The sequence below is a fragment of the Diabrotica undecimpunctata genome, chromosome 2 (assembly GCF_040954645.1).
Source record: "Diabrotica undecimpunctata isolate CICGRU chromosome 2, icDiaUnde3, whole genome shotgun sequence".
Classification (NCBI taxonomy): Eukaryota; Metazoa; Arthropoda; class Insecta; order Coleoptera; family Chrysomelidae; genus Diabrotica; species Diabrotica undecimpunctata.
Genome location: NC_092804.1, coordinates 130,705,995 through 130,718,034, shown reverse-complemented (window position 1 = coordinate 130,718,034; position 12,040 = coordinate 130,705,995). Strand labels below are relative to the sequence as shown.

Here is a 12,040-nt window from a genome sequence, read left to right as displayed (position 1 = left end):
TTCTACCGTCTACTGCTCCATGTTGACTGAAATGGCACACAACTACAGAGGTAGTAACGCCACGCTTGTCCCACTCTCATCCCCTCAAGCTTCGTACTATAAGTTCTAAAAACATCCGACTCCCGATTTTCACCCTATATATATGTATATAGTGGCTCACAGCTTAAATGATGCAGTTGCTACTCAACAAAACTAGCTTGTGTCTGTGTCTCAATATTTATTAGAAAAAAATTACATAGTTAAATTAAATTACTGTCATTATCATCATCATCATCATCATTCAGCCTTCATTTATCACGTCTACTACTAGACAAAGGCCTCCCTAAAACTCCTCCATTCTTTACGATTTTGTTCTCTTTATTGTAAATTTTTGTCGTCAGCCCAACGTGTAGGTGGTCTTCGTTTACTACTTTTATCTGCTCTTGGCCTCCAATTTGTGATTTTACTCGTCCATCGTGTGTCATGCATGCTCACTACACGGCCTGCCTAGTTCCATTTCAGTTCCGCTATGTGTTCCACAACATCAGCAATACTCCTCCTTATTCGCAGATCTTCCTTTCATATTCGGTCGCGCAACGTTACTCCCAGCATAGTCCCAGGCGTAGTCTTGGTTAGAGTAATAGTTTTCGCCCCATAGGTCATGACTGGTAATACGCATTGGTCAAATACTTTTCTTTTGAGTCTAATTGGTATGTTGGCCATAAATGTGTATGGCAGTTTTCCTAAGGCTACCCACGCTAAAGTAATTCGTCTTTGGATTTCGCATGTTTGGTTATCTCTGCTGATTCTAATTTCATGACCCAAATATGTATATTCTTCCACCAGTTCTATTACTTTGTCTAGAATAGTTAAATGATTATTCTTCTTCTTCTTCTTCTTTTTTTTATATAGACATGACTCTGTCTGTTTTTCAATGTGCCTCCAGTAAGTTGTCATTCCATCGTTTGCGTGGTCTTCCTATTGATCGTCTTCTTATTGGGGAACCGTCTCTTGCCGTCTTTACTACTCTATTTGTTGTCATTCGGCTTATATGATCGTTCCATTCTACTTTTCTATTTCTTACCCACTTTTTGATGTTCTCCACCTTGCATCTATGTCGTATATCTGTACTTCTAGCTCTGTCCCATAGTGTCTTACCATCAATTTTTCTAAGTGTTTTCATCTATGCTGTTTCTAACATCCTTTTTGTTCTCTCTGTGTCAGGTCTTGTTTCTGCCGCTTATGTCATTATTGGTCTGATGACTGTTTTGTAAATTCTGCCTTTCGTTTCTTTCCCGATATTTTTATTTCTCCATATTGTTTCGTTTAGGCAGCCTGCGGCTCTGTTTGCTGTATTCACTTGATCTTCCACTTCGGTTTCGAGCTTTCCGTAGCTTTCCTTAAATGGTTATTGGGGACCATATTTGTCATAAACTTAATTTTGGTCAAGTTTATTCTGAGGCTCACCTTCGAACATGCAAAGTCCAATTCATTTAACATATCTGTGGCTTCTCTCTAAATTACTGTGAGTCTTCTAAAATAACGTAAGCTATATTTTGGGTTTAAAATACACCATACTTAAATAACAATAAATTATTATTATTTATTGTTATTTGACCTCAAATGTATTTGAGATCAAATAACAATAAACGTATAGGTCCTCGATATAACAACCTAGTAAATAACAGTCTTAATATAATACAATATGCTGATGATTTTCTTATATACTCATCTTCCAAAACATACGAAAAGTGCATACAAATTTTGGGAAAAATGGACGACTACTCCGATAGCTGATTTAAAGAAAATGGGTTCGAAATAGCACCAAGTAAATCTAGTATATGTATTTTCACGAGGCACAATCTTCCAAAAATAGACAAGTTAACAGTGAACAGTCGGGAATATAATTTCTGTTCTTCAATTAAATACTTAGGGATGATTCTTGACCGTAAATTAACTTGGAAGTTACACATTGACTTCATGTTAAATAGATGTAATACGGGATTAAATTTCCTTTTAATTTAATCTGCAATTTCTAACCTTTCAAAACTTGGTGGGGAGCCGATGTAGAAACTGCGTTACTTTTTTATCGATCGTACATAAGATCAATCATAGATTATGGATGTATTTTGTATGGTTCAGCAGCTAAGTATATCTTGGGGAAAATAGACGTATTTCAAAATCCAATATTACGTATTTGCCTAGGTACTATGAAATCAACTCCAACCAATTCGTTATATGTTGAAGCACTAGAATTTCCACTCAAATATAGAAGAGAATATCTTAGTCAAAAATTTCTGATTAATATTCGTCATAAAAACCACTCCGTTTACTGCAGTATTAGCAAACTTAATAATGCAGATTTAACAAATAAATATTGGATCCACAAAAATTCTCCTCCACTTTGTGACGCTTTTAGAAATCTCTCAAATTGCAATAACACCAACTCATACACATATGATAATTCAAACTTTGAAGAATTTTATGCTTTTTTGCAAACTATTACGGTAATTAAACCAAGGTACACTTCCCGTCATATAAAACTGGTACACTTTTTTTTTCCCAATGTAAACCTGTGTTCAGACTGGACACAATGGTCCGTGAATCAATTCGTTGTTGCCATCACAGATAACGAAATTGCACAAAATCTAAATATATAAAAAATAACGTTCAAAAATGTACAAAGTTTTTAAAACTAAATTCATTTAACAGAAAAGTAGCCGTCAACAAATGCATGTACAGATCACGCGAAACCTGATATTTATATAATTGTACAGGGTTGTATTAAGATTCTAGCAGTCTATAACATCTAAATTTGAAATGAATTAATTTATAATTTTTAGGATTACTGTTAAAATGATAGTAATCAATGATTAATCTTCCAAAGAAGTATACTTTAATATTAGTTTTTGTAAACTGTCATTCACACATCATTAGATAATAATTGTGGTATTAATCAAAAGGCAAAAAAAGAACGTTGTTTTTATACATTTTACGCTTTAAGACCAATATTTGGAAATAAGTAATAATATTATTATTAATGATATAAAAAGAGACCTCTTCTTGTGTAAAAGCTAGGGAAAATACTTATACATATATTATTGGGTAGATAGACTTATACATTTAACATTACATTAACATTAAAAAATAAAATTTATTAAGTCGACGTAAAGCTTTCGATACCATAGAACACACGGCCGTAATAAACGCAATGCAAAATTGTAGAATAGACAGCAGATATATTAACTTAATAAAAGAAACTATGAACCAAGCTACAGCTACATACTACCTAAATGAAAATGAACACACGAACCCTGTACCATTAAACAGGGGAGTCAAACAGGGAGATACTTTATCACCCAAACTGTTCACCTTAGTTTTGGAGGACGTTTTTAAAAACCTAAATTGGAAATATAAGGGAATAAACATCAATGGCCGCTACCTCAGTAATCTACGATTTGCAGATGACATAATCCTGATAGCTACTGACCTACAAGAAATGCAAACCATGCTTTTAGAACTACATACCAAATCTTCTAAAATAGGACTGAAAATGAATTTAAACAAAACAAAGGTCATGCACTCCGAAGACAGCGTGACAATAATAAACGATAAAGTTATAGAAAAAGTTGAAGAATATATATACTTAGGACAAAAAATAATACTAAATAGGGAAATTCAAACTGAAGAAATAAAAAGAAGAAGAAAGTTATCTAGGACAACATTCGGTAAACTGAACTATATACTCAGAAATCAACAAATTCAATTACATCTTAGATCTAAAGTTTTTGATGCATGCATTATTCCGGTATTAACTTATGCGGCACAAACATGGACAATCATAAAAAAGAATATTAATATACTTAGAGTCACTCAACACGCGATGGAAAGAGCAATGCTAGGTATATCACTTAAGGACAAGAAAACAAATACATGGATAAGACAGAAAACCAAAGTCACCGATGTGGTGCAAAAATCATTAAAGTTGAAATGGGAATACGCTGGACATGTAGCTAGGAGCGATCTAAACAAATGGCACAGATCAATTTTAACCTGGAGACCATACCAACACAAAAGACCCAGAGGCAGACCTCCTATGAGATGGACAGATGATCTGAAAAGGACTGCCGGGAAAAATTGGCTACAAGTAGCGTACAATAAAAAACAATGGAAAGGAAGACTTGAAGAGGCTTATGTTCAGATGTGGACGTGAATGGCTAGACAAAGAAGAAGAAGAAGAAGAAGTCGACGTTTCGATTTCGATTTAACATTTATTTGTGTCAGCAGAAACGAATGTATATTTAGAAGAATTGTGACGTCACTATTTTTGACTTTGATGCCGGTTATGTCGAAGATAGTTCGACATATCAAAATGCCGTTTTCAGATTTTAATTCAGGAGACAAAACTATATATAAATCCATTGATAGATCGTCCCCAATATTGCATAGGTGACAACGCACAAAGGAACGTACTTTGCGGATGTAAATCGAAAGGTTTTCTTTGAAAATGATGAAAAAAACTTTTTACTATTACATATAAGTAATATCCAATTACGAAAAATAAGTACTGGAAAACTACATAGGTACAATGAGTAAAATGGGTTACAGTTTTTCATTTTTAAAATATTCCATTTTGTTTATGTAATTTCGAATAATTTCGTATCTTTTATTTATCATTTATCAAAAGCTAGATCCATCTTCAACCGGATGGGGGCCTTCTTCAAGAGCCACAACGTCTCTCTTGCTATAAAAGTAAGAATGCTACGATGCTACGTCTAATCTGTTGTTTTTTATGGCGTTGAATCGTGGACCTTGAACGAAGATATGTGCAGAAAATTGGAAGCATTTGAGATGTGGCTGTATCGGAGAATACTTAAAATACCGTGGACTGACCGAGTCACCAATGAGGAGGTCCTCAGAAAAATGAAGAAGAACCGAGAGGTTCTTCTTCATTCCACCATAAAATCTCGGAAGTTACAGTACTTTGGACACATTATGCGAAATGAATCCAGATATGCCCTTCTATAAGCCATCCTGCTAGGAAAAATATTTGGACAACGGGGTCCAGGAATTACATAATGGATTTTTCAGACCTGTCGAGAGTCCATCCAAAAATGCTTGTCTTGATGATGTGACTGACTTATCAATCCATATTTTTTATTTAGTATGACCGGCGTTAATCCAAGTCTCATCTAAATAATATATTTTACGATTGCCATTCCTATAATCTTTTATCTGCCTTAAAAATTCTCTTCTCTAGATTACAAGGCCATCTCTGTCTGTAAGCATACTGTTCCTGCCACGTTTTTCAAATTTGAATTGAAGTTTTTTCAAAATCTTGTAAAAAGTAGTACGTTTGAAATCAGGTAGATTGGGTCGTGGTTGACCTGTTGTAGAACTCTATCTATCGTGAGAATTTCATTTCTAAAAAAGAATTGATGCACTATTCTTCTTATCGCTCTAATAACCTTAAACACAGAACTATCCGATACTCCAACTTTATCGGCTACTCTTTTCTCAACAGCGGACAATATTAACGCCAGATTTTCTTGTAACTCGTGTTTATACACGTTTACAATTATTTCTTTAACGTTTAAGCTTAAATGGCCTTTTTTCAATCTCTTTTTGGGGGGAGTTAAAGGTATGTTTACGAGTTCATCGGCAGAATCCGTGTCCGACATATTAATTTGTTTTAGTGACTGTGTATACAAACCTGCAAAATATTATTTACAGGCTAATATTCTAATAAAATAATAGATAATAGATAGATAATAGATAATTGAACAGATATATTAAAAAGGTCAATACTCAAAATCTTTATTTTCAAGGTGTTACAGAAGCGACCGATTTCGAGGCTTACAATATTTGCCTGATCCTCAGGCAAAGCAAAAAGTTCGTTTTGTTAAAAAACAATAATATAGATATCGGCAATAAGAAGTTTTTCGCTTACATCCAGGGTACTGTCTGTCTTCATCTTTTCCTTTATGACTTTATCTATTGTAGTGAGCTGATATGTTGATCATTATATATGTTGTTATCAAAATTTTTTTACTATTAAAAAGGTATGATTATCTTCTGGTTTATAATAAAATTAAAAGTAGTTAAAGAAAAATACACATACAGTATAAGCTGCCACATCCGGACTTTATATAGTTTAAAAACTTATGGAAGATGGAAAATCACATATTATTATGCAGTATGATGTCCTTTTTTTGTTGTTTTTGTCACAGGTTCTTACAAGGTAAAGACCTAAAGCTCTTTACTTAGTAAGACCTTTTATTTACATACGTATATAATGATCAATATATCACCTCACTACAATGATAGTGTCATAAGGAAAAGATGAAAACAGACAGTACCCTGGATGTAAGCGGAAAACTTCTTATTGGCGATATCTATATTATTGGTTTTTAACAAAACAATCTCTTTGTTGGGCCTGAGGATGAGGCAAATATTGAAAGCCTCGAAACCGATCGCTTCTGTAAAGCTTTGAAAGTAAATGTTAGATTGTGACTATTGACCTTTTTAATATATCTTTTCAATTATGGACTGACAGTTGCAACCCTTTTATCATCATAACAATTATTATAATAGAGTCAAAATAATATTAAATTTACTTACTTCAGTTGAGAGAAAACAGCAAACACCTTAAAAATGTTCACAGTTTTAAGTTTATTTAAATAACACTATAATTATAAACCGACACTATAATTATACCAACACACACACACATATATAGAGCTATTAAAAGTAAAAATTATATTTATATAATTAAAACATAATTATATAATTATCAACAGACATAAATGTGATCCGTAAGGATTATTGAATCCATATCTATTAAAACTGCAAATTATGCGTCTTTGTTTAGAGGTGTAGATTGTCGTTACTTGTGAGTTTCTACTTGTTACTTTTGATACGCTTTTGTATATAATCAGTTACAGTATAAGTGATTTTGTAACAAGGAGATACCTCTTCAGCATCTCTAGATTTTGGGAATGAATATATCACGCGTCTGTAGTGTTGACATTCTACTTTTCTGTTAGGCGAATATAATAATTATTTTTAACATTAACAACAAAAAACCGTATCTAATAAATTTAATAACCAGAGATAAGGTTGAGCTAATATCCAAAATGTTCGAAGGATCTTTAAACCTAGGGTATTGGCACAGGGAACATTGGAATGCATATACTGTAATTTTATACTTCAATTACCTACTGAATACGAGTTGTATTTTGTGTCAATAAGTTTAGTAACAGGCAAACTACCAAAATTAAATTATTATTTATTACAAGAACAATAAATGTGAAAAACTAACATTATACTTTTTTCAAACGCTTTTCAAAACGTGACAGTTACAATCCAATATCTCACTGATCACTGAAGTGTTTTATTAAAATAATTTAAAGTTATGTCTAGATTGATCTATCTATCATTATTTTTGAATTTAAATATTTTCATAAATTATAATAAAACACAAATCAATGTGTGGGTACTTAACTGAGATTATGTAAAATTACAATAGTAATAGGAGAATTTTTTAGGATGCATGTTTAAATAAATGTGGCTGACTGATAGAGAATGTTCGATAATGTTTTAGTTTTTAGTATACTCAAAACTGGCGGTCTGTCGCACAGCCCTGCTTTTAGCTGGTTTCATATAATATTTTCGTTGAACTGGCAACAGTGCCCTAGAAATTAGAATGACACATGTGACAAGACCAACGTACACAACTTAAAAAACACGGTTTTTGGTTATAAGAGTTGTACCAGTTTTTTATGACGCGAACGGTACCATGTAAATACTGCAATTAGCTACAATATTTTAAGGAAATTATTAGAAAACTGGCCAGCATCAACAGTTATTTATACAGACCCATCAAAGTCATCTCTTGGCACTGGATGCGCTTTTTATATTTCTTCAAAAAGTATAGAAAACATGTTTAATCTGGATCATCATTTTTCAATTTTTATTGCTGAAGCTATAGCAATTTATGAAGCATTAAAATATTTTAAGAATTCCAATGACAACTCCGCAATAATTGTATCTGATGCTTTGTCGGTTCTTATAGCCATTGAGACTTTATCTTTTCCTAACAAAAGCACAAATATTTACATCCTTCTAATCAAAAAATTATTTTTGAATTACATCAGGAACAAAAAACAGTTAGATTTTTGTGGATTAAAGCTCACATAGGGCGTGAGCTTAATGAGTATGTAGATATATTAGCTAAGAAAGCCATTGATTCTGGTGCGAAAACAGATTATAAGCTCTGCATCCCAGATTTATTTGTAACAATCAAGAATATTGTAAACAATCAGTGGAAACAAGAATATCATGAATACAGTCAACACTCTAAATCACAATATACACTTATACAACCCTCAATCCCGAGTGAATTTTGCTTTAAAAATTACTCTGTTAGATACGTAGATACATTACATCTATTATCAGAATGAAATCAGGACACGCATGTTATCCGGCTCATCTGGCAAAACTTAAAATTGTAAATTCCAATTTATGCGAAGTTTGTCAAAAAGAAGCAGATTTAAACCACGTTTTCTTTGAATGTACAAAATATATACAACAAACTGACGACTTAATAAAAAATTTAATCAAACATAAAATCCTTCCACCTTATAATATTTGTTACCTTTTATCATTAAATAACAAAAATGTATATAACTACTTAACAGAATTTATTTCGAAAAGTAACCTCAATTTGTAAGTTCGGTCAAAAAAATAGTAACCTTTGTTTTATCCCATTTGTTCTAAACCTACTATCCGTGACCCTGTCTAGTTTGTGTTTTAATTTAATGTCTTGATGGGTCCCTAGACGAGAAGCGAGTAACCATGTTTGTTCCATTGGTAACCAAATAACCAATAACAAATATATTGTGATCATTATTTTCTTTTTTTTCCTCTTTGGGAAGAACTTAAAAAGTTGTGACTGGCTGAATGGCAAATGCCTATGCCACAAAAAAAAATAACAATCAATATTTAATTATTTTATGTATGATTTTGAATTTTGATGTCACAGCTAAAATGATGAGGATAAGATGAGGTATTACTCAACTTATCAATTTAAAGTTTGCGTAAAAGTAGTCGTTACATTAAATTCATATTGAAGTTCATCCAGTATTTAAAAGTTTATAAAATATGAAGGTAAATAAATAAAGAGATAATTCACTTTTATAATCAACTTGTGATAGAGTTGCGTAAATTATATAAATAAAAGTTAACTTACAGTTCTTTTATATTTCGAAATATTCTGGTCATCTATATAATCTGGGTAATTTTCCACTACAACTGGAAATGTCAGCAACGGAAAAGGAGTTGTAGGTATTTCTGGCAGCGGCGGTGGTTTCATTATTTCAGTATTTCTCCCAGCTCCTACTTCCGCACAATCAGTGTATATTCTAAAATGTAATATTATGTAGCTACTGACAGAGTGTATTACTGTATTTTGTTACTAGTTCTAAAAATTCTTTGGACTTCGCGGTCTTTTTTAGATTCGCCAGATTTTACCGCACTCAGTTTTGACTTATGATGTTACTTAAAGTAAACGGTAAACATTCAACTGCAATTTTAGGAAATATATCGATTATTTTATTGGAATAATTATAAAAGCGGTTATTATATAGTTAGGAATGTTAGTCTCCATATAGTTAGGAATGTCTTAAGATAATTTTATAATAGAAAAAACAACTTGCAGGGAAAGTAATGCAATACAAAAGTAATACAACAATATAGTAAATGAAGGATAATCTCAGTAAATTTATATTTAGCTTACCACAATTAATTAATTTGTTGTTCATTTAAAGAAGGAGAAAATCATCATCATTTGGCTGTACAACTCTATGTGAGTCTTGGCCACGTTTACTATTTCCTCCATTGTTGTCGGTCCTGAGCAGCTATCCATATCTATACTCTTGTTGTCTTTTCTCTGCAAGGCCCATAGATAGTCCGCAGTATTTTTCTTTTCAGTACCAGTAATTTTGTCGTTTCTCGCTAGTTCAGAGTCCATGTCTCGCTTCCATACGTTATCGTGGGATGAATTATTGTCTTGTACACTCTTGTTTTTGCTGGTATTGAGAGTATTTTTGATTTAAGTACGGTCATTAATGATTAATATGCCCTGTTTCATGCAATAATCCTGGCTGCCACGTCCTTTTCATATTTATTTTCAGATGTTATGATCGCTCCCAGGTACTTGAATTCTTTGACGACTTCAAAGTTGTATTCATTGATTGTTACGTTTTGTCTAACCCTTGGTCTTGGGTTGTTCGTAACCACCATGTACTTGGTCTTGTGCTCGTTGACCTTCAGACCAACTTCCTTGGCTCCGTTTTCGAATAGGGTGAAAACTTCTTTTGCATCTCTGGTGGATTGTGCAATTGTGTCCACGTCATCCGCAAATGCCAATAATATTTTTGATCCTTGGGCGGCAAATCCGTTTGTCAGTTTTGGTTGAGCTTTCCTTACCACATGTTTCAGTGCAAAATTAAATAGCAGGGGGCGAGAGGATCTCCTTGTCTAAGCCCTGTGCCAATGAGGAATTCCTCCGACGTGGTGCTGCCAATCCTGATCCGTGCGGAAGCGTTCTCTGTGCTCATCTGTGCTAATCGTACCAGATTTCCAGGTACTCCCATTTCTACCATGGTCTCTTACAATGCTTCTCTGCTAACAGAATCATAAGCTTTTTTAAAGTCCACGAAGATTTGGTGTACATCGCGGTTGAATTCCCAGTTTTTTTCCAACACCTGGCGTAGGACGAATATCTGGTCTGTGGTCGACCTTCCCGGTCTGAATCCGCTTTGGTCATCATCAGTGGCATTACAGCTCGCTATGAGCCAAAGCCTTCTTCAGAATAATCTTCTATTCCCCCCTGTCTCTGGCAACTCTTCTCCATGCTTTTTTTCCGATGGATTTTAGATTATCCTCTATGTTATCTTAATACCTAAGTTTTGGTCTTCCTCTGGCACATCTTCACACTGGTCCTCTTCGGTCAAAAATTTTTCTGATCGTTGCATCTTCACCTCTCCTAATTACATGTCCTATCCATCGAAGGCGTGCTAATTTAATATATTTTACTACGTCGTTTCCCAAAATTTCTATATAACTCAAAGTTGTAGCGCCTACGCCACAAACCCTATTCTTGGATTCCACCATATATTTTCCTTAGAATTTTTTTCTCCACGTTTGTAAGTGACCACGTTTTTGACCCGTATGTTAACACTGGTCTTATTAGTGTTTTATATATTGTAACTTTAATTTTTCTGGCTAGTTTTGCGGCCATCTGTTTCCTCAAACCATATTAACACTTATTGGCAAGCACCATTCTTCAATTTCTTCGTTGACATTGTTGTCTTTGGTCAGTAGCGAGCCCAGGTAGTCGAAGGTGTCCACACCTTCCAGTTCCAGATCATTTAGGTATCTAGTTGCCTGATCTAGAACAATACATATACTTGGTTTTCTGTGCGTTTATTTTTAATCCCATTCTCAGTGCAGACGCCCTTAGTGATCGAAATGCTTCGATCCGACCACTTGTACAGATTTATTAAAGATGGTGCCATTCGTATTAATATGGCACTCTCGAATTACTTTTTCTAGTGCAAGGTTAAATAAGAGACAGACAGTCCATCTCTCTGTCTCAGTCCATTTTTACAATGGAAGGGTCTTGAAGAGTCGTTTTGGATTCTGACTACACTCCCTACGCCTGTTAGTATAAGTTCCGTTAGTTGAACAAGATGAAGCGGCATTTGAATTTCCACCATATCCTGTAGAAGTTTTTGTTTGTTGACTGAGTCATATGCGGCTTTGAAATCCACGAATATGTGATGGGTGTCAACTCAAGCGTTTTTTCAAGAATCTGCCTGACTGTGAAGATTTGATCCGTTGTTGATTAATTGTGATGCCCCTATAATTATCACATACCATCATATGGTGTGTATGTGTGGTTTCTTTCCATTGCCAGATTTTGGTTACTAATTTATGCATGTGTTTAAATAGGGTGTCACCACCATTTTTTAATAAGTTCGGCAGGAAGATTGTTCAA

At 33.8% G+C, this 12,040-nt stretch overlaps 1 protein-coding gene across 1 annotated transcript in view; it reads right to left on the bottom strand.

Annotated features, from left to right (window-relative positions):
• LOC140434877 (uncharacterized) overlaps nucleotides 1-12,040 on the bottom strand; it is a 309,793-nt gene that overhangs the window by 187,068 nt on the left and 110,685 nt on the right. Inside the window, exon 11 of the mRNA XM_072523474.1 lies at nucleotides 9,230-9,401. Within this exon, the coding sequence (XP_072379575.1) occupies nucleotides 9,230-9,401 (172 nt within the window). The remainder of the gene's footprint in view (nucleotides 1-9,229; nucleotides 9,402-12,040) is intronic.